The sequence below is a fragment of the Nannobrachium achirus genome, assembly GCF_963921795.1.
Source record: "Nannobrachium achirus genome assembly, chromosome: 11".
NCBI lineage: Eukaryota > Metazoa > Chordata > Actinopteri > Myctophiformes > Myctophidae > Nannobrachium > Nannobrachium achirus.
Genome location: NC_137820.1, coordinates 60,494,297 through 60,518,946, shown reverse-complemented (window position 1 = coordinate 60,518,946; position 24,650 = coordinate 60,494,297). Strand labels below are relative to the sequence as shown.

General features: G+C 41.1%; 1 protein-coding gene across 1 annotated transcript in view; it reads left to right on the top strand.

Annotated features, from left to right (window-relative positions):
• Positions 1–24,650, top strand: part of jph3b (junctophilin 3b) — a gene marked incomplete at both ends in the record, with an annotated part of 69,595 nt that overhangs the window by 8,380 nt on the left and 36,565 nt on the right. Inside the window, 2 exons of the mRNA XM_080736783.1 lie at positions 10,846–11,350; positions 13,838–14,203. Of these exons, the coding sequence (XP_080592909.1) occupies positions 10,846–11,350; positions 13,838–14,203 (871 nt within the window). The remainder of the gene's footprint in view (positions 1–10,845; positions 11,351–13,837; positions 14,204–24,650) is intronic.

Below are 24,650 nucleotides of genomic sequence, written 5' to 3'. Positions count from 1 at the left end.
CTACATGATTAAATGAGTATGTGAGAAGGCCAAGGACCCCTTAGTTGAGAGAGAGATGAAGCAGGGCCCCCTAGTACCTGTCTGTTATCCTACATCCTCATACTCCCTCACAGAACCTACAGACCTCTGACATGGGTCTCTTCTCCACACCCAACAAAGAATGCAAACGTCTGGCAATAGAGCCTTCATTGTGGCAGCCAATAGCCATAACCCAACGCTGCACACATTTAAATCTGCCCTGAAAAGGCATCTGTTCACCAAGGCCTTTGACTGTAGTTTTGCTTTGTTTTGTTTGTTTTGGTTGAAGCGTCCTTGCATGCGTTTCTTGCGTACAAATCTAACGTATCGCATTGCCTTTGCCTGCTCCAGGCAAAGATTCTCACCCACCCCTCTCATTACTCCATCAAGAGCTTCTTTAACCTAACCATAACACCCATTATGCTCAACTAAACATGTGCTGTATGTCTAATTTGTTGCGACCGTCAGGTCGCAGTTACTATCAAAACCTCCACCGGCTGTCTGTCTGTCAGTCTGTCAGTCACGTCACACTTTTGCCCTACTCATGTCTCGGCCACCGTTGCTTCTATCCATGCCAAACTTTGCGCACACACTCCTTGACACATTTTTGGACACTGCTCCTATAGATTTCGCCCTAAAATCACGCCAAGCGGTACACAGTATCTCTAAAGTCATGTCATCAACATGGATCTGTCCCATTTCCCATATTCCCTCCTGATTGGCTACCATTGACTTCTGAAGTTTGTGTATGCGACCTGACGATCGCTTATCTGCTAGGGAGTCTTACTGATACATAGCAGTCGTCTATGGACAACAGTGTCTATGGGCGATTTGGTTTTGATTTTATTGCCAATTTGCCATTCTTAGTGCTTCTTTTTTTATACAAGGTGTAAATGCAGGCCTGGCCTTCTGAGGACATCTAACATCTTATTGTGATTACAAACATAATGTAGCCTACTGCTACTTAGTGCCAGTCATCATGGTCTGAAAACAACATTTAGCTGTCTGTCAAGAGTTACAATGACCTGAGATAGACTAAACACTTGATAATTCCTATCTGTTGTTCAGTGGGTATTGTGAAGATTCAGGGTCACTTATATATCGTCACTGTCGGGCAGAAACCTCGTATCTCCAAGTTTCAAATTTGTACATTCTTTCGCAAAGTAAAGCCCTGCTTCATCATACAAGGCCGTCGCACAAAGGTAGTGAAAACAGCAGATCTACAAGCACACAACGCCTCGCGGTGCGAGGCGTTGTGTGCTTGTAGATCGGCTGTTTTCACTAGTTTAATTCATTTTTAAAATGATAAATGCAAAACGAAGAGTTTTGGACATACAAGGTTTCCACCCGACAACGACGATATGCTGTACTGTAGGTCATTGGTTCCCAGACGTTTGCCCAGGACCCAAACTAGTGAAAATAGACGATCTACAAGCTCACACCGCGTCGCTTGGCGACCGCGTCGCTTGGCGCCTACACAATGTTGGGGGGAAATACATTAAGAAAAAAAGAGACCCATAAAAATGTGTCCGTGACCAACAAATGGGTCGCGACGACCACAGTGTTTGGGAAACAGAGCTGTAGGTTGAGATGAAGCCCAGTCCTGTCTAGTACAGTTATTGTTCTATCATAGAAACAGTTGAAAAACTAGGTTTGCCAAGGGGGCTTATTACCCATAGACATATCTGTGAAACTTTGCCTTGATATATTTTGTAATGCATCTCTCTCTCTCTCTCTCTCTCTCTCTCTCTCTCACACCCACGCACGCACGCACGCACCCACGCACGCACGCACGCACGCACGCACGCACGCACGCACGCACCCACGCACGCACGCACGCACACACACGCACACACACACACACACACACACACACACACACAGCTGCTGACTTGGTGGAAAAATATATTACAGTAATAATTCATAAAATAACCAATCCCCTTGCCACCTGTCTTACTCCATACTTTCTCATTTCCACTGTTGGGATTCTAAATGTAATAATTGGAAACGTTGTGTTGTTTTTAGCCTGACACAAATGATAGATTATAGAGAGAGATCCGTGCTGCCTGCAACTGGCCTATCGACCATATCAAAATCAAGGTCAGGCCCCGGATTTATTCCTTGATTGAAACAACATGGATAATTCAGTGGTAAACCATACATTTAGGGCTGTCACGATTATGACATTTTACATGACGATTAATTGTTACTAAAATACTTGCGATTAACGATTTCATTGTGTGTTTGTCGTTGACAATTTCTGTTTGGCTTTTAGGCTTTGAAGTTGCACATGGCAGATATGACACCATAACTTAAATATACAAAGAAATTACTGACATATTTGACAACTTTATACTTAAAAGAACATTGATAGTGGTAATAGCCGATCTACAAGCTCACAACGCATCGCATCGCGAGTGTTTGAAACTATATTAACTGCACATTTCTAAAGTGACAATTTAAGGACTTTAAAGACCTATTTAGTACCTCCGGTCAAACATTGGTAAAATTGTAAAATATTAGAGTCAGAAAATGTGGAAATAGCAGATCTACCATCTCACAAACGCCTCACGTTGCAAGGCGTTGTGAGCATGTAGATCGGCTATTTTCACAATGGAATAGATCGAGTCAAACAAAATGCCAACTCCTACAATTCCAAGTGCTTGTGCAGGGTGGGCGGTCCCCAGTTCAAATATGATTATTTTGGGGGTCGCGGCATGAAAAGGTTGAGAACCACTGGTCTACACAACAAAGGACAGACACCGAGTGCTACAACACATGTGGTACAACAGGTTTACTCATCCGTCCAGTATTGCCATGATCATTTCCTTGCTCAGAATGAAATGCAGGCCCAGGGACAGATGTTTGTTTAACCCAGGAGCGGAAGACATGCCATGTGCATTTGCTAAAGAGACCATTATGAATTCATCCCGGAGGTTGGCGTGCGATCAAATCTTGCTGGGATGTTTCCAGCACTTTGATCTGTCTGCGTTAACAACGCTCTCTCCCTGCCGCTGCCGTGCATGGTAGGCTGGTTTAGACCAGTGGTTCTCAACCTGTTCTTGCCACAACCCCCAAATAATCATATTTTAACGGGAGACATCTGGGAACTCAGATTAGGGACCCCCATCCGTGACGAGCACTAAGAGTTGAGGCATTACATTTTTATGACACGGTTTTATTATGAAAATAGCCGATCTAACAGTTGCTCACAGTCCGATCTACTTGCTCACAACGCCTCGCAATGTTGCGAGGCGTTGTGAACATGTTGATCGGCTATTTTCACAATTTCTGCCTCTAATACAATTTGGCCAATGTTTAATTTGAAAATTTAGAGGTATTAAAAAAAACTTAAATTGTCAATTTAGAAATTTGCAGATAGCCTCTATACACTTCAACTTTATGGTGGTTTGTTTACTGCTGAGTGAGAAAACAATGTTGCACATTAAGTTGATCATCTGAGGACCCCCCAAAATAATTTGGGGACCCCCCTGGGGGTTGAGAACCACTGGTTTAGGCCAGTAGAACTTAGACCCCATATAGCCCAAAGGATGGTCGGTTTGCTAGTTTGAATTAATTCAAACTAGTTTGAATTAATTCAAACTAGCCAACTGTGTGCACAGTTAAACTAGAAAGATGCCATTTCCCAGAATTGCATCGTTCTACTAGTTTAACTATTTGTTTCACACTATTTGAATTTGGGTTAGGGTTAGTTAATTTGGGTCCCGTCACAGGTTTACACAGTCGGCTTACAACAGACATTTGTTGACCATGTTTTCTCCCCGAAATTACATTTGCCACCACCGATATTCATCACAGGCTAATCAAATGACTATTAACTGTAAATTATAGGCTCATCACATGACGTAACTGTAAATGATATGCTCATCAAATCAATCTGTCATGTACTGTATATAGTTTGCTATGTTAATTAACTATGCTATCGTTTGTCAGTGGTTTGATGACAAAAACTAGGTAAATCCCTAAACTGTAACCATACCCTAATGGTAGTTTCTTGTGAAAAACATTGCTGAAACATTCTGGCATGTGATGTGAGTTGTAAAGCGGATTCTCTTTGCTATTACAGGCAGCCTTTAACAAATTAGTTAAAGGCCCACCTCACCTCTGGGACAACCAGATCTTATTTTATTGTTGTTTGGGACACGATCAACACAATCCTGAGTTATTTTTTGTTTTCAATCTGTGTTTTGAGATATTTTAGTATTTCAGCATGACTGACTAGCGATGCATTTTGCATCATATGATGCAGCATGATGCATGCAATACTAAAATATCTCAAAACACAGATTGAAAAATAACTAAGGATTGTGTTGATCGTGTCTCAAACAAAATAAAAGATCTGGTTGTCCCAGAGGTGAAGTGGGCCTTTAAACAGTTTTAATGAAAATGATAAATGGACTCCCAACCTGTTAATCTGTAGTCATTTGTAGACCAAGGCAAACACTTTCTTTGCAGTTTCCTTGTGGTGTTCCAGTTCTCTAAATAAGAATGCGTGCTAGTGTCTCACGCAGTACATTTCAGCACCAAGGAGAGCTCCGTGACTCGTGGCCAGGCAGATGTGGTAAAGACAGACCCAGTAACCTACTGTTGTAGGCTATTTTACAACACACTATTCATGATTTTAGATTATACCAGGGGTCTTCAACGTTTTCAGGCCAAGGACCCCTTAGCTGAGAGAGAGATGAAGCAGGGACCCCCACAACCTTTTCATAGATTCCATATAGTTTCATTGCTTGACAGCACGATCGATCATCAGTGTATTTTGGATTCATGTCAATTTGTGTTTTCAGACATTTAACCACTTGAACCGTCAATACTTAATAAACTTGACCTTCCACTCTGTACTTAGTCTGCTCTTTTCCCCCTCTATACACCAAACCTCTTTGCCGAAAATAGCCGATGTACAAGCCTCACGCTGCGAGGCGTTGTGAGCTTGTAGATCTGCTAGTTTTGGCTAAAGTTCTCAGAATACTCTAGGGTTCAAGTGGTTAATAAAGAAATAAAATGTTCTATCACACAAAGATTTGGAGGACCCCTTGGAGTAACTTTGAGGACCCCCTAGGGGTCCCGGACCCCCGGTCGAAGACCCTTGAATTATACAATGTATCCGTTTTATGAATAACAAGACATTCTGCATGAGTCTTACTGTATTTCAGCATTTATGTTTTTACTTAAAATAAACAAAATGCTTTAATCACTTTCAACCTGGTGTTCCTTGTTTGGCCACGTCCAGGTGCGTCGCACCAAACTCTGGGCCCTGGGTACAAGGACTCACTGCGGGCCCCCCATGAATGTTCTTCATAGGGGGAGGGGTTTAACCCATTTAGACTGGGAACGCATTATTATGCATTAGTTTGTGCTTTAACTACTAAACATAGCCTTTGAATATTTCAAATCCTTCTAAGGTTTTTTGTTCCAATGTTTCCATGTCAGTGGTGCTCACAACTTTTCATGCGAAGGACCCCCAAAATGACATATATTTGGCCATGGACCCCCATCTCAAAATATTTAGTTCCAGGGACCCCCCAGAAGCAAAATTTGAGTTACAAAATGTTTGCTTAAAAAAATACATATATTCAAAGATTTGCACACATTTTCACAACTTTTCAAAAATAGCAGATCTACAAGCTCGCAGCGCGGCACTCGGTACTGTAGGGCGCGAGGGGACTGTAAACACTGATTACAATACGATTACAGTAAAACTGGTCACAAAATGCAGCTATATTATTGTCTTCAGTCACCGAGAGATGGCAGAATGAGGCGAGCAGCACCAGACACACAGCACTGGGATTTTCCACTTCACCGTCTGGGTCTACTTTTTCTACACTGTCAGCAGAAACCTGCAATACTCTGGTCTGTCCTTGCTACAAATATAGGCCTACAGGTGATATTTGCTCTTGATGTGATCTCTCTCTCTCTCAACTGAATAATAAGTTAAAAAATAAAACGTTCTTATGCATGACAATTAAGAACAATTCTGTAAAAAAAGGTATAAGGTGTACAATATGTTAGATTCAAAAATAGATCAGAAAATACATTTTTGGTTGTGTGTGTGTGTGTGTGTGTGTGTGTGTGTGTGTGTGTGTGTGTGTGTGTGTGTGTGTGTGTGTGTGTGTGTGTGTGTGTGTGCGCGCGCGCGTGTGCATGTGTTTATCCAGTCGATTACCTGCATATGACCCTAATATGCAGCTCCCATAAACAGACCCTCTACTAGACTTTTAGGTTTTCCAAGTAAATACGGAGGTTTTCAGTCTCTATTTTGGTGTCAAAGTCGCCTCTGGGTCGTTTTCATTTCAGAGATAGAAGACAGGGGTTAAAGTTCTCAGTCCTGGGGACTGATTTCAGTCTTGGGGATATTTCTGAGATCAGTGCAGATCTGCAAAAAAATAAATAAGGGGAAGGTGTAGCGATGGCCCCGGTGTGAATGACAAAGTTGTCAAAACGCTAGTCAAGTGATCTCCAAACTAAAAAGCAGTTACAATTTCAAGATATGAGTATTTGAACTGGTCAGACTAGCAATAGAATACAACAACTTCAGAAGATACTTCCATAAAATGAAGCATGGATTGGCACACACACATTCAGTGAAGGCAGTTCAGAACTTCAGGGAAACAATACGGTCTGAAAATAGTTTTCAGTCTTGGGGTTCTTTTTGGCTTTAACCTCTGGAAACACCTTTGTTGCCAGATACAGTACATTTGCATGACTACCGGGAGTATGACTGCATACAGCTCTTTACAGCAGGGCTCTTCAACGTTTTCAGGCCAAGGACCCCTTAGTTTAGAGAGAGATGAAGCAGGGACCCCCACAACCTGTTCATAGATTCCATATACAGTAGTTTCATCGTTTGACAGCACAATCATCAGTGTATTTTGGATTCATGTCAATTTGTGTTTTCAGATATTCAACCACTTGTCTTGAACCCTTCAATACTTCTCCCTTCTACACCAAAACTCTTTGCCAAAAATAGCCGAACGTAGATTAGAATTTGCAATGTGTAATCTGTCATCCATCTATCTCCATATAAAAGCACTATATTCTGATAGTAATCATTACTATAGAGTGTGTGTTCAGTCACAGGTGGTGTCCTTGTCTCTTCAGCTCTTTAATACATTTCAGGTACAGTAGGTGACAAACCTTCAGCCAGTCAGGAGAGAGTACCCATTTATCCAGTCCTTGGTTGAATCCTCGGTTACTTTGTGTCGAAGTGTCCTTGAGCAAGACACTTTAACTCCTGAACATGTCAGTTTAGGATGTTGTGGTAGCATATTGCTGGGTCACTTGAGAGTAGGCCATTGTAAAATGTAATGGCTCTTGTTTGTGTTCTAGCAGAGATATCAAGTTTTACTCTGCGTGAATGGCCACATGTCCTAAGCGCTGTTTGGACTTATATTCTTAGCCCGTTTGTCAGATTTAAACCTTTTTATCCAGACTGTGATTGGAATATCAATTTGAATATTTATTTTAATTGAACAGAAATCGCTCTCTTCCTCATCACGGCACTCAATCTCACTCATGCTGTCTGATAGCCCCCTAATCGGTAATCCTATCTCGCTTGTGTGTGTGTGTGTGTGTGTGTGTGTGTGTGTGTGTGTGTGTGTGTGTGTGTGTGTGTGTGTGTGTGTGTGTGTGTGTGTGTGTGTGTGTGTGTGTGTGTGTGTGTGTGTGTGTGTGTGTGTGTGTTCTTTGATCTGTCTATCATATGGTCATGCAGCTGTGCACCAACATGATTACAAAGGCCTGACCAGATGTGTTGGCCAGCTGTCACTTGCTGTGTGTGTGTGTGTGTGTGTGTGTGTGTGTGTGTGTGTGTGTGTGTGTGTGTGTGTGTGTGTGTGTGTGTGTGTGTGTGTGTGTGTGTGTGTGTGTGTGTGTGTGTGTGTGTGTGTGTGTGTGTGTGTGTTTGTTTTCTTTTACCACTCAGCTTAGTGTTTTAACTTAAACCCTATGAACTTAGTTGACTGGAGTCGCCCAGGGCTCTCTACTAGGTTGTGTAGTAGCCAGGCTTACTCATCTACGAAGAGAAAGCTTGGTCAAGATATGAGGCAGAGACCGTTCTAGGAGGTGGGGCTGAATATGACCGGAAGTTGTATTTTTTTCACAGTGCGGTGTTCCTGCAAACTTATTCCCTGCTGGAAAAACTCTGGTCTGCGTCTCCTGCTCCGTCGGTTGCGCTCGCAATGAACAATATACAAACAAAAACATTGATTCAGGCGATGTTACACCTATTAAGAGCGAGTTAAGAGCTACAATCTATGCAAACAGACGTAACGTCCATTAAACAGCACTTCCACTAGAAATCTTGGAACCAAGCGGAAGTCATAGCTTTCCCAGGGTGGTTGTGTAGTATTTCCCTCTACACCAGCTTGGAGATGTTTGTGTAGATCTTTGATGTTAATTCAACATGATAATAATAATAATAGTTGTGGATGAACAGTCATTGGTAAAGAGACTAGTCTGTACTTCAGCTATAGGCTACTCATTCTCTCACACAATTCCTCTCTCTTTCTCTATCTCTCTTTCCATCTCACTCTCTCTTTCTCTTTCTCTCTCTCTCTGTGTCTGTCTATTTGTCTGTCTGTCTGTGTCTCTCTTTCTCTCTCATCGTTGCTGTCACTCCCTGGATCAAGCTATGTGTATGTGTTGTGTGTGTGTCTGTTTCTTTGTTTTTCACTGACGCATGGAAGAATATTGTACTATAAATGCATAGCAGACGTAATGCAGAGAAAGTAGTTGCATTCCATATATGGGCATTTTGTGGTGTGTGTGTGTGTGTGTGTGTGCGCGCGCGTAGAGCACTACAGAATGAATCACACCAGTGTTACGTCACAGATGAGCAGGAGGGATGGATCACTTGCACTCTTATTGGAATGCACTTCCGTTTGTGTGTGTGTGTGTGTGTGTGTGTGTGTGTGTGTGTGTGTGTGTGTGTGTGTGTGTGTGTGTGTGTGTGTGTGTGTGTGTGTGTGTGCGTGCGTGTGTGTGTGTCAGAGTGAGACCAAGAGATACACACAGTAGATGCCCTACTTTTCAGCAGCATGGCGATGCAGTGTTATGGAGTATTGAGTATATGGATGGATTGATGATGTGGATGCATATAAATAGACGGCCTGAGAGAGGCTCCCAAAGATATCATTATCAACTATTAAACATATTCTACTGTATCCTAAATCTCTGTTATAACAGCACATGGTTATTATTGTGATCTTTGGTGTTTACTTTCCTCCTCCTTCCTCCCAATGGACGATATGTATGCCACGGAGCGTTGGTAGGGCATTATGACATTTTACACGACAATTAATTGTTACTCAAATAATTGCGATTAACGATTTAATTGTGTGTTTGTCGTTGACAATCACATTCCTGTTTGGCTTTTAGGCTTTGAAGTTGCACATGGCAGATTATGACACATAACTTAAATATACAAAGAAATTACTGACATATTTGACTAATGTGACGTGTTTGCGAGCTTGTAGATCGGCTATTTCCACTCATTTTTGAAAGTGTTTGAAACTATATTAACATATCTCAACATGGAAACGATTATGACGATTATGCAAAAATAATTGCGATTACCTCAAATAATTGCGATTAGACCATTATTATGTAATAATTGTGACAGCCCTAAGCATTGATGTTTATTACTGATATTAAAGGTCTCACCATTTACTTGGCTGGACTGCGTTGTCAGCTCATGCCATTATGGATTTGCTTTACATTTTTTGCCTTCTCTAATACCTTTAACCCATTTAGAACGGGTACACATTATTGTGTATCATTATTTTATGCTTTAACTATTGAAAAATAGCAGATATACAAGCTCACAGCGCGGCACCGAGTGCCGCGCTGTGAGCTTGTAGATCAGCTATTTTTGAAAAATCGTGAAAATTAGAATTTTGACCCGATTCCATAAGTGTCTTTTGAATCCTTCTAGGTTTTTTGAAAAACCTATGTTTCTATGTAAACAATCTGGCTAGCCATCGTCATAGAAAAGGTCCTTTTCACTTAATTGCAGCTCAGTTAGTCTGTTCTTGAGAGACCATATGTCAGTGGTTCTCAAACATTTTCATGTGAAGGACCCCCAAAATTATATTTATTTGGCCATGGCCCCCCATCTCAAAATATTTAGTTCCAGGGACCACCCAGAAGCAAAATTTTAGTTACAAACGTTCGCTTTGAAAATACATATATTCAAAGATTTGCACACATTTTCACGACTTTTTCAAAAATAGCAGATCTACAAGCTCGCAGCGCGGCTGTGAGCTTGTATATCTGCTATTTTTCACTGGTTAAAGCATTCAATAATTCTAGGCCTTGGAGAGACAGGGGATTACTGCCTGTGAGGTCACAGGAATGGTTTATGATCGGTGCTCCTGGAAGGAGCTCTAAGCTCCTACATCTGTCTTTGTCCGCTTCCCAAAAAATGTCTGGTTATGAATATATTTGTATTATTATTCAATAAATATTTAACTATTACTGTATGATTTTAATTCCGTTTTTGAATGAGAGCTTTGTGATTACATCCAAACACCTCCCTCCTTCTGGACAAACTGTTATGCTTCATGAATCAAATTAGTATCTGAACTGAAATGTTTCTACGTCCTTCTTATTATCCCATGTACAAATATCCCATGTATAAAAGTCTTATTTAGGCTGTGAGTTCCCAAAGTTATATATACCTTCTTAGATAAATGGTAGTTACAATGCTTGCTTGTACTGTGTAGCACATACTTATACTGCAATAGTCTTGGCAATTGTAATCAGAAATGGTATAAAGGCTAAGCACCTCTTCTTGTCTGTCTACAGGTACGTTCCAGGGTCAGTGGGTGGGGGGGATGCGGCACGGCTACGGCGTGCGCCAGAGCGTCCCATACGGCATGGCGGCCGTCATCCGCTCGCCACTCCGCACCTCCATAAACTCCCTCCGCTCCGGTTCGGAGCACAGCAACGGCACTGCACTGCTGGACCGCACCGGGGCGGTGGTCCCGGGCCCTCCTCACGCCCATCCCCCGGCCCCCGGCACCGCCACCCTCACCACCAGCGTCTCCATGTGCAGCTCGGGCAGCGCGGGCAGCAGCCCCGCCGTGTCCCGAGGCGGCTTCGTGCTGACGGCTCACAGCGAGGCTGAGCTGCTGAAGGGGAAGCGGAAGGGCGGTCTGTTTCGGAGGTCCATCCTGTCGGGGCTCAAGCTCAGGAAATCTGAGTCCAGGAGCTCTCTGGCCTCCCAGAGGTCCAAGCAGAGCTCCTTCAGGAGCGAGGCTGGCATGAGCACGGTGTCCTCCGCTGCCTCCGACATCAACTCCACCATCAGGTAATGATGAAGTGATTATTGTGTTGTTCTTTATAGCCAGTGGTGGATGAAGTACTCAACCCCAGTATTTGAGTCAAAGTAAACTGCAAGTATAGATACTCCAGGTCATATATATAGTACATCTACCAGCTCGCAACTCTTTTTTTTTAAAATTGGGCTTAAGTGGTTAATTCAGTGGAGTGAAAGTCATCCAAAAAATACAAGAAAGTATTGATACTCAAAAAATGTACTTACTTACCGCACTCGAGTAAAGTACTTTGTTACTGTCCACCACTGGTAATAGTAATATTAGTGCAGGAAGGTTTTAGATTTCTCTTGTGTTATTCTTTGGCATCCACACACCCTGCAAATGTAGAAACAGGAAGCGAGTGGGAAGATGAGAGGAGGCTGACACAGGACTGAGGGGTGGATAGAGAGAGAAAGAGGAGGAGGCTGGAATGAATTGTGCCAGTGGTAGAAATGCATATGAGTAAGAGCCAGGGACGTGCTGGCCATTGGGAAAAGCGGGACAACTCCCGAACGGCCGGTTCATTCCTGGCCGGTCCAGGCCGGTCCATTAGGAAAAAATCGTCACTGTCGGGCAGAAACCTTGTATCTCCAAGTTTCAAATTGATACATTTTTTCACAAAGCAAAGCCCTGCTTCATCATACAAGGCTGTTGCACAAAAGTAGTGAAAACAGCAGATCTACAAGCACACTAGATCGGCTGTTTTCACTAGTTTAAATGATTTTTAAAATGATAAATACAAAACAAACGGTTTTGGACATACAATTTCCACCCGACAACAACGAAATATAACTCATGTACAGTAATTGGCCCACTGGCTTGTCACTTGTCATGATCTGAAATGGCAAATCTTTGAGTAGCAGCAGCGCTATAGAGAGAGATCTCTCTCTATAGCGCGCAATGAGGGCCTCTCCAACTCATTCCCGGGCTGAATTAGGGGCCCAGCACGTCCCTGGTAAGAGCAGATGGGATGAGAACAATGGTACCAAACATAGCTCTACATATCAACTCTTCCATCAGGTTCAGCTCTTCCGTGATTGCTGACAGGGGCGTCGCACCAAATTCTGGGCCCTGGGTACAAGGATTCACTTCGGGCCCCCATGAATGTTCTTCATAGGGGGGGCATTTTTGTGCTTTAACTATTGAAGAATTGCAGATCTACAAGCTCACAGCGTGGCACCGAGTGCCGTACTGCGAGCTTGTAGATTTGCTAAATTTTTGAAAAATCGTGAACATTTTGTGCAAGTCTTTGAATATTTCAAATCTTTCGTTTTTTTTTTTAAACCTATGTTTCAATGTCAGTGGTGCTCAAACCTTTTCATGTGAAGGAAAATGATATGTATTTGTATATCTAAGCTTGTATATGTATTTTTCAATAGCTAAAGTATCAAATAATTAAGGCTCCTCCACCTTGGGCCCTACTAACTCAGTCCCACTTTTCCCCCCCTCGTGGCGCCCCTGTCGAGTGGGCTCTCATTGCTGTCTAGGCAACATTTGATGTATGTCTGATTAATAGACTGGGGACTATCTTGAATATGGCGTGGTAAATGCCATTAACTGTACTATCTATCGATAGAGTGCAGAAGGCAATGACATAAGGGTCTAGGAGCTGCATAGAAGAGGAGGGGAGAGTGAATGCTAGAGGGTTATGGGGTGACTTAGATGAATATGGCCTCATCTCTCATCTGCCATAGCTGTCAGGTCTGGCAGGCACTAATCACTCAAGAACAGATTCAGAGAGGGCGCTGTTTTTCCCTTCTTTTTTAAGATGGGTTCCCAGATCGGGCAGGCACTGACAGTCAGGAAGAAATTTGTAGATTGGAAGATAAGTAACTTATAAGTAGTTAACTTGTGGCTAGCCGTGCCTGCCGGTAATGTGCAGGCATGCTAATAAATAATTACAATGGTAATTGGATTGTGAAGGACAAAATGTGCAAAGACAGTGTCAATGCGTCAAGCAGAGGACGATATGTCTGATATCAGCATCTGGCATGCTTGAGACTTCTAGCAGTAATTAGCAAGTAAGACCAGCAAGTAATGATAAAGAATATAGACACAGATTTTTGTCCTTCACCAGCTCCTTGTGCTTCCCACCTGACAAGTCCACCTTAAAATATTTGATCTACATGCTAGTGGATCAGATATTTTCAGTGAGAGACACCGTCACTTTTGACAAAATATCATCGGGTCAAAACATTGGTAATTGGTGGTCTAGGACTCTCCAAAAACGCTCGGTATTGGACTCTAAAATCTGGCATCGGTCGGGCTCTAGCTATTTATGGATTCAATATTACATAATATAATATATATATAACATTTATCTCAGACGACAAATATTTAGTGGTAATGACTCAGACATGAGCCACCTTTAGTCTATAGTATACTATCTTCTGCCATTTCTTCTTTATCTACTGTTGTTGAAATCAATCCACAACGCCAGACCAATTAATGAATGAAGTAACCGTAAACCCTTCTTCCAGCCTTGGAGATGCGGACACAGATCTGGCCGCTGCTGATGATGACGTTGACGCCACAGCGACGGAGACATACTGCGGGGAGTGGAAGAACGACAAAAGGACCGGCTATGGCGTCAGCCGGCGCTCCGATGCTCTCCAGTACGAGGGGGAGTGGCTCAGTAACAAGCGTCACGGTTATGGCTGCACCGCGTTCCCCGATGGCACTAAGGAGGAAGGGAAGTACAAACAGAACATCCTGGTGAGCGGGAAGAGGAAGAACCTGATTCCTCTGAGGGCCAGTAAGATCAGAGAGAAGGTGGACCGCGCCGTGGAGGGAGCGCAGAAGGCGGCAGAAATCTCCCGACAGAAAGCTGAGATCGCACTGTCCAGGTAATTAAACCATGGTGGTGTGTGTTTGTCCTATAGACTCCTTTTCCGATAGTTAACTTGATGCTTTTTTGTGTGGCCGCAGCAGGGCTATGCTGTAGATCAATATTATATCAATAGTGTGATATGACTTGATACCGTATCGCCTGGGATTTGGGATATTGTAATATTGTTGTGTTTTCTTGGTTTTAATCACTTAATCATGGACACAATTTATACTTTCAACAAACTAGAGCTTCGTGCTCACAACATGTCAAATCAGGATATTAGTTTATTGTAAAATTGCTTGTTTTATAGTGTCTCAAGAAAATACTAGTTTCTGTGATTATGTACCTTAATAATCACCCACTCTCCGGGACCTCAAGTGTTACTTGGAAAAAGATACCAGTAACCAATGGGACGACATTGTAGACCCCTACACAATTACTCAATGGAGGAACGATTTGACAGCCAGCAAATGCAACTTCTTAAACGTACACCTGACACACAACAAGTGCTAATGCCAAAATTCTGATGAATTAGGTGAGCATGATGCCAAACCTTTAAGACACACACACCTACAGACTAAACTTTATTTGGCCTTACCTGATATGAAAAACACACTACAAACATGAACTTTTTTTGATGATCACCTGAGTCCAATCCAATCTTTTTTAACCATAATTATCTCACCACTTATTTTTGTCTCACAATCGATTCACTTTTTCGCTTACAAAATAGTGATGCCAAGCTTAGTGTGGCTTAATCTATCTTGTGATATCTTTCCTTTTTCTCTTTCTTTTTAGTGTTTCACATATAACTCATACTGCTCTCTTGTGCACCCAGTTGCTTGTGGAGGGTTGAACGGCATAATGACTTAAATCAATGGGAGATTAAAACTAGGATTAAGGTTAGGGGCTAAGTAAGGTTAAGGAGTTCATGGGACACGTTAAAACAGTATGTGAAGGCAAGGGAGACTCTCTGGGGCCTCTAGGAATGTGATGAGCTGTTCTGCTGAATGGAAATGAGACGGCCGTCATTAGAACTCTTTTCATTGACTTCAAACTACGAGTCCAATTAGGGTTACGAATTTACGATGTTATCATGTTAATATGTAGGTCATCCTGGCTTTTTTTTTGTACGTGGGAAATGCTTGTCTATAAGTCAGGGGATTAAAAAAGATTGCAATGGTGCCAAAGAGACAGGTCCAGTCACAGGTCCTAGACAAGTGTGACAGTGAATTCACACAAATGTTATAAACATATTTATTTATATTTTTTAGAAGCATAAAATAACTTTGAAGCCGGGATGTATGTGTGTTTTCAATGAATCGAACATGGGGTTTGAAGTGGAATGGGCTTATATTGGAGGTGGTTGATCAAATGAATATCAAATGTCTAAATATTGAAGCAAGCAACTTTTGTGCGGCACACAACAATCTGAAAAGATTATGAAAATGACCCCAGAAGAGATGACCCCATTTACCAAAGAGAAACTGTTTCCCAATCTCAGACATCAGTGATTTGCCTTGAGTGAGAGGGTGACAGACAGACAGACTGACTGACTGGGCAAGTGAGTGAGTGAGTGAATGAGTGAGTGACTGAGCAAGCGAGTAAGCGAGTGGGTTAGAAAGACTGTATGAATATGTGCGAGTGAGATCGAGTAAGGGTCAGGGATAATGTTGATGCCATTATTGATGGATGATCAGCAGCTGACTCGAGAACAGATCAATAAAATGTTATATGTGGTCGTCAACTACTTTGTGTGCGCGTGTGCGTGCGAGCGTGCATGCGTGCCCGTGTCCCATTAAGAGTGGGAGCAAAGTAAGAAATAGAGAGAGAATACTGCTTTGATTGATTGATTGATTGAAGGCTTTATTAGAAGTTTGCATAGGAAAATGTACAGATTCATGACGGTACAGTTCACTGGTACAAGGTCTACTAAAAGGAGATCCATGAAAAGACTAAGCTTATTTCAACAGGAAACCATTAAAGTATCTCATATAACATTGAATGACAGACAAATAGAACACAGTACTATGCAGTAGATATGTAAAGAAAAAAAGAAAAACAGTAGGTCTATACAATCAGTAAGTACAGTATATACAATATATACAAGGAAGGGGCAGGTAACAGTAAGTCTAAACAATCAGTATGTACAGTATATACAAGGAAGGGGCAGATACAAGGAAGGGGCAGGGAGGGTAGGGTTGGGCTAGGTTTTTACCAGTTGTGAACGGCTGCTGCCTGTAAGTGGTTTTTTAGGGCAATTTTAAAGGATGCTAGTGATCCACACTCCTTTATGGCCTTCGGTAAGGCATTCCACATTTTTGTGGTGTAGCAGAAGAACGAGTTCGACCCTTTCTTTGAGTTGACTCTGGGTTGAACGTGATCTGTGGCACTGCCTCTGGTGTTGTAATTATGGACATCCTTAACGTTTTTAAAGTATTTTGACAGGTACTTGGGTATCATAGTGGTGTAGTGTATCTTGTACACCAGGCCCATTGCAAGTTGCTGTACTCTGTCATCTACTCTGAGCCACCCCACTCTTAACTGGTGAGTAGCGGTGAGGTGAGTCTGATTGGGAAGGTTAAGCAGGACCCTAATTAGTTTATTTTGGGCTGTTTGGAGTTTAGTTTTTAGGGCTTGTGGGGCGTCACGATACCATACGTGGACTCCATAGTCAAAGAGGGGCTGGATTATTGCACCAGCTATGGTCTTCAGTGTGTTGAAGTTGACCATTGGGGCGATCCTCTGTAGGAAACGAGTTCGTTGGTTGATTTTTTGTATTACTTTTGAAGTCATCTTTTCGCTGGAAAGATTAGCTTCAAGGATACATCCTAAGTAGGAGATTTCGTTTTTTCGTGTTATGACCTTGTCACCCACTTTGATTGTGAAGTTCTCTACCTTTTTGAGGTTATGATTTGATCCAAAGAGGATGGACTCGGTTTTGCCCAGGTGAATTGATAATTTGTTGTCGTTAAGCCATGCTGGAAGAAAAGACAGGGTTGAGAGAGTATAATGAATGCCAGAGAGAAAAGGAGAGCAAATGTAAGAAAGCAGAAGGATGATGGACAGAGGGAGAGAGCTTTATGCCAACGCTGTTGGCAGGAAGCCTGATGTGCAGATCAGCCACACTGTTGCCAGGTCTGCTTATTTATAAGCGACGTTGGGCTTGTTTTTCTGTAAAGTTGCTTGTCAACATTGGTAGTTGCGGGTGGCGTTTTTTTGTGGAGCTTGTTTGTAAAGTGGAGTTGCTTATTTGGGCTTGCTTCCTATTGTTCTCAAACATTTGAGGTCAAGGACCCCCAAATGAATATGTTTTTGTCCGCAGACCCCTATGTAAAAATATGTTGTGCCAGGGACTGTACCATATTTGTTGTTGTTAAAATGTTTTAAAAAATATTCAAAATGTCTCATATTTTGAATCTACAAGCTCACATTGCGTCATGTTGTGAGCTTATATATCGGCTATTTTCAAATATCCAATGTATATAGGTTTAGAGGTCTCATGTACAGTAGTCTAGTCTAGTTCTTTTGGGCTTGTTTTCATAGACCTGGTTGCTTGTTTCTCTCGCAAAAGTGGCAACACTGATCAGAAGCGGGGGAGGCTGAACTAGAGGACCACACGCACACACACACACACACACACACACACACACACACACACACACACACACACACACACACACACACACACACACACACACACACACACACACACACACACACACACACACACTAGCCCACACACTAATTATGCCAGCTAATGTGTAGACATTTGTAAGCTTACAGTTAGAACAGAAGCTTAATATATTACATGGAAATGTTTCCTGAGTGCTAGGTGTTTGCTGTTGTTGAGAAAAGTCAAGTACTATCGTTGGTTTTTGAGTGGTGCGAGCCGCTCCTAAACGTGACTTTGTGTGTACGTCCTTGTGTATATATATGTGTCCCAATCTCACTGAGAGCCAGTCATCTCGGAAAGTACAGCTTTAGACAGGGACTGAAAATACCTTTTTTTCCCCCCCCCCCTAAAATGTGATAAAGCCACTAAAGCATTTCATAAATTTCAGGCTACATTTCACTTAAACGCCAGAGCTTAACTCTGCATGTAAATAAGACTTTTTTTTAATTAATGTGAGAGATCGTCAGGTCATTTGCAGGTTAGAAATGTATTTAGAACTTGAATATCTCAAAAGTAGTATTTCAGCATGGCATCATTCTATAAGCCATATCTTCAAAACTGTTGGGTCAATCTCCACAACCAATATATCAGTTTGTAGCTATGATCCCCAGCTTTCAAATGAAATGAAAAAATGAAAATGAATAAAAATCCAATGACTGGCTCCCAGCCAAATTGGGACACATAATTATGTACAGTACATCCCTATCCGCTTGTCCCTGTTCTGATTGGACAATTCATGTATATAAACATCGTCATCATCATCATCATACATCACACAGGTGTGATTTTTCTAAATAGTTCAACAACATGTACAGCCATGGTTGAAATATAATTTTATGAGATTTATCACACTTTGTAAAGCTGTGCAGTTCGGTGTGTAAAACTGTGTGCTTTATTCAAGGTAAATATTTTTGCCTCGTATACAACGATGCCTTTAGCCTGGTAAAGCATCCCGGTCTCAGAATTCACATTGGGCTGCCTTCCCCTCTCTTTGTTCATTACAGGCAGTGGTGTAAAGTAACTAAGTACATTTAATTAAGTACTGTACTTAAGTACACTTTTTAGGTATTTGTACTTTACTTGAGTATTTCCAATTCCCAATAATTTTACTTCTACTCCACTACATCTCAGATCCAAATATTGTACTTTTACTTTTGGTACTTTAAGTACGTTTTGATGCCAACATTTTCGTACTTTTACTGAACTACATTTTGAATTACAGACTTTTACTTTACTTCTACATTGCAGTATAATACTTTTATTCAAGTAAAGAAATTTAGTACTTTATCCACCACTGATTACAGGCCTGCATGCTGAGCTTCAGTTTGGGGTCCTCTTCTTTGTTTTGTGGTCTAAAGGTTCAAACTAACTTTGACTGGAGCTCATGTCTATGTCAAGGAAGCTGGGCTCCCGTAGCTCCTCCGTCTTTCAGACCCTGCTTCCCTGAGATAAGAGCAATAATGTGAATTATATGGTTGGATAAATATCAAATTGTACAGAAAGATCTAATTTGTTGTTGCCTGTTCCAGTATGAGGGTGCTGCTTTTGTGAATCAAACCAAGTGCAATCAACAGTGCAGCACATGGAATGTGGTTTCAGGCTTTTGATATTTTTGTAACAGCTGCTTATAGTTGCGAGATGGGTTCGATTAGGTTGTATATATTATCAGTGGTGGGTGTACTGTATAGAGGGTATGCACGTCCATTGGGACCCGCCCCCCTAATCTAGACTGAGTGGCAAAACATTGAGCAGCATGGAGCATTGAAGTTTAGAAGTGCTAGTTGCAGTTTACAGTTTACAGTTTAGGCATTTAGCAGACGCTTTTAATCCAAAGCGATTTACAATAAGCAGATACAGAACATCACAAGATAATATGTCAGTACATCAACAGCAATATAACAAGTGCAAATGGATATCTATCTAGAAGAAAACACAATATAATCAAAGTTCTAAGAAACCTAAAAAACAAATGCTAACTATCTTCATGTATGGTCATTGATTTTCTGTAGTGCTAAGGGTTTAGGTGGAGTCTGAAGAGGCGAGTCTTCAGTCCACGGCGAAAGCTAGCGAGTGAGTCCGTTGTTCTAAGTGCGACAGGGAGTTTATTCCACAACTTGGGGGCCAGGAGGGCAAACTGTCTCGGACGAGTGGATTTTTGCCCTGGAGTTTTTAGCGAGGGTTCTGTCAGCATCCCTGTGTTGGCTGATCTAAGTGAACGGGTGGGGGTGTAGGTCTTGGAGGTAAGGAGGAGCCATACCTTTGGCTGCTTTGAAGGTCAGCATCAGTGCGGGCCGCAACCGGGAGCCAGTTACAAACGGTCCTGCATACCACCTGTTTCTAAATTGCACATAATGCAGGAGGCAGCAGGATGTTGTGTTGTTGAAAACGAGTGCTTCCAAACTCTGACACTTGGAAAAATAATGACCTGCACAGAATGTCTTGACAGACAGTAGCTCATAACATGCCTATGGTGGACTTTTATGAAACAAAAACATTGCAGATAGAAAGAGGATAATTCAAGCTTTCAGTACAGTTGCAATGTTGGTGAGTTTAACTTTGTTTAATGCAATCAGATAGGACTTTTCTGTTTGGATGTATGGGCTGTCAAATGCAGAAATTCGTTTTTCGGCACTCAGTAGGCGTTCCCACATAACTTCCAGCAACAGTGATGTCACGCGCATACCCTCTATTATTAGAGGGTCAGTGTACAGTATATTGTTCAGGACTGGTGCCGGGCAGGTTGACACCACCAAAACTAATGGGAATATTGTCGATCTTTAAGCATGATGATAAATGGCTGAAGCTGTGAACAATGACATGTGTGGTCCTTTAAACTAAATTTGTGCTGCTAGGAATTCTTTTCCAGCTACTCTATATCGGCAGCTCCAGCGGCCAGTTTCTGTGTGCACATATTCCTACAACACAGCTTCTACTACCTCTCTGTTTACTTGTCTGTCCCTTGTCTTGAACTGTCACACTGTTTTGTTTGACTGTTGGTTTGTTTGTTTACTTGCCTTTTACCTGTCCATCCATCTTGTCTCTTTTCTTTCTTCTTCGTCTGCCTGCCCCATCCTCATTCTCTGCGATTTTCTGTCTGTTTGCGTCTATCTGTGTGTGTGTGTGTGTGTGTGTGTGTGTGTGTGTGTGTGTGTGTGTGTGTGTGTGTGTGTGTGTGTGTGTGTGTGTGTGTCTGTCATTCTGTCATTCTGTCATTTCCATCAACATCAAACATTGATGTGTACTGTGTAGTGAGGTGAATTGAGGTGTGTAGAATTGCGTGTGTGTGTTGTGTGTCTTGATGTTGTTCACAAGTGTGTTCATAATGCATAGAGAAAAGCCCTCAAAGAGAACAGACAGACATAGAGAGGGACAGACAGACAGACAGACAGACAGACAGACAGACAGACAGACAGACAGACAGACAGACAGACAGACAGACAGACAGATGGAACAGAACAAGAAGCAGTTGAACATTGTGTCTGGAAGGCAGAGAGATATTCACATGGTATGAATGTAGGTTGCCAGGTTGGAAGGCAGAGAGATGTTCACATGCTATGAATGTAGGTTGCCAGGTTGCTGTCAGGATCTGGAATTGTAGGGCCTGGAGTTGAGAGTAGTGTCAGTGGTGTAAAGTAACGAAGTACATTTTACTAAAGAACAATTTGTAATTTACTTGAGTATTTTCAAAACACTTAATTTTATACTCCAACTCCACTACATCTCGGATCCAAATATTGTACTTTTACTCCACTACATTTATTTGAAAACTTTAGTTACTAGTTACTTGCGGATATAAATTATAATATTATTATAAAACATACATCAACCACTTTAGCCCTATTCTATTCCTTGGCAATTTGAAAATCGATCTACAAACAAGCTCACTGAGCTTGTAGGTCTGCTATTTTCTTTACTTTTACTTTTGGTACAGTACTTTAAGTCCATTTTGATGCCAAGACTTTCATACTTTTACTCAAGTACATTTTGAATTCCAGACTTGTACTTGTAGCAGAGTATTTCTACATTGCAGTATTGATACTTTTACTTAATTAAACAATGTGGGTACTTTTTCCACCTCTGAGTTGCGTGCTTGACTGCTTGTGGATGGAAGGTTGCTGGTTGAATCCCACAGGCAGGGAAATGACTGAGCAGCTCTAGACATCACATTACAGTATGTTTGTGCAGTAACATTCTACATCACATTACAGTATGTTTGTGCAGTAACATTCTACATCACATTACAGTATGTTTGTGTAGTAACATTCTACATCACATTACAGTATGTTTGTGCGGTAACATTCTACATCACATTACAGTATGTTTGTGCGGTAACCTTCTACATCACATTACAGTATGTTTGTGCAGTAACCTTCTACATCACATTACAGTATGTTTGTGCGGTAACCTTCTACATCACATTACAGTATGTTTGTGCGGTAACATTCTACATCACATTACAGTGTGTTTGTGCAGTAACATTCTACATCACATTACAGTATGTTTGTGCAGTAACATTCTACATCACATTACAGTATGTTTGTGCAGTAACCTTCTACATCACATTACAGTATGTTTGTGCAGTAACCTTCTACATCACATTACAGTATGTTTGTGCAGTAACCTTCTACATCACATTACAGTATGTTTGTGCGGTAACCTTCTACATCACATTACAGTATGTTTGTGCGGTAACATTCTACATCACATTACAGTATGTGTGTGCGGTAACCTTCTACATCACATTACAGTATGTTTGTGCGGTAACATTCTACATCACATTACAGTATGTTTGTGCGGTAACCTTCTACATCACATTACAGTATGTTTGTGCGGTAACGTTCTACATCACATTACAGTATGTTTGTGTAGTAACATTCTACATCACATTACAGTATGTTTGTGTAGTAACATTCTACATCACATTACAGTATGTTTGTGCAGTAACATTCTACATCACATTACAGTATGTTTGTGCAGTAACATTCTACATCACATTACAGTATGTTTGTGCAGTAACATTCTACATCACATTACAGTATGTTTGTGCAGTAACATTCTACATCACATTACAGTATGTTTGTGCGGTAACATTCTACATCACATTACAGTATGTTTGTGCAGTAACATTCTACATCACATTACAGTATGTTTGTGCAGTAACATTCATCACATTACAGTATGTTTGTGTAGTAACATTCTACATCACATTACAGTATGTTTGTGCAGTAACATTCTACATCACATTACAGTATGTTTGTGCAGTAACATTCTACATCACATTACAGTATGTTTGTGCAGTAACATTCTACATCACATTACAGTATGTTTGTGCAGTAACATTCTACATCACATTACAGTATGTTTGTGCGGTAACATTCTACATCACATTACAGTATGTTTGTGCAGTAACATTCTACATCACATTACAGTATGTTTGTGCAGTAACATTCATCACATTACAGTATGTTTGTGTAGTAACATTCTACATCACATTACAGTATGTTTGTGCAGTAACATTCTACATCACATTACAGTATGTTTGTGCAGTAACATTCTACATCACATTACAGTATGTTTGTGCAGTAACATTCTACATCACATTACAGTATGTTTGTGCGGTAACATTCTACATCACATTACAGTATGTTTGTGCGGTAACATTCTACATCACATTACAGTATGTTTGTGTAGTAACATTCTACATCACATTACAGTATGTTTGTGCGGTAACATTCTACATCACATTACAGTATGTTTGTACGGTAACATTCTACATCACATTACAGTATGTTTGTACGGTAACATTCTACATCACATTACAGTATGTTTGTGCGGTAACATTCTACATCACATTACAGTATGTTTGTGCGGTAACATTCTACATCACATTACAGTATGTTTGTGCGGTAACATTCTACATCACATTACAGTATGTTTGTGCGGTAACATTCTACATCACATTACAGTATGTTTGTGCGGTAACATTCTACATCACATTACAGTATGTTTGTGCGGTAACATTCTACATCACATTACAGTATGTTTGTGCGGTAACATTCTACATCACATTACAGTATGTTTGTGTAGTAACATTCTACATCACATTACAGTATGTTTGTGTAGTAACATTCTACATCACATTACAGTATGTTTGTGCAGTAACATTCTACATCACATTACAGTATGTTTGTGTAGTAACATTCTACATCACATTACAGTATGTTTGTGTAGTAACATTCTACATCACATTACAGTATGTTTGTGTAGTAACATTCTACATCACATTACAGTATGTTTGTGCAGTAACATTCTACATCACATTACAGTATGTTTGTGTAGTAACATTCTACATCACATTACAGTATGTTTGTGTAGTAACATTCTACATCACATTACAGTATGTTTGTGTAGTAACATTCTTCATCACATTACAGTATGTTTGTGCAGTAACATTCTTCATCACATTACAGTATGTTTGTGTAGTAACATTCTACATCACATTACAGTATGTTTGTGCGGTAACATTCTACATCACATTACAGTATGTTTGTGCGGTAACATTCTACATCACATTACAGTATGTTTGTGTGGTAACATTCTACATCACATTACAGTATGTTTGTGTAGTAACATTCTACATCACATTACAGTATGTTTGTGCAGTAACATTCTACATCACATTACAGTATGTTTGTGCAGTAACATTCTACATCACATTACAGTATGTTTGTGCAGTAACATTCTACATCACATTACAGTATGTTTGTGCGGTAACATTCTACATCAC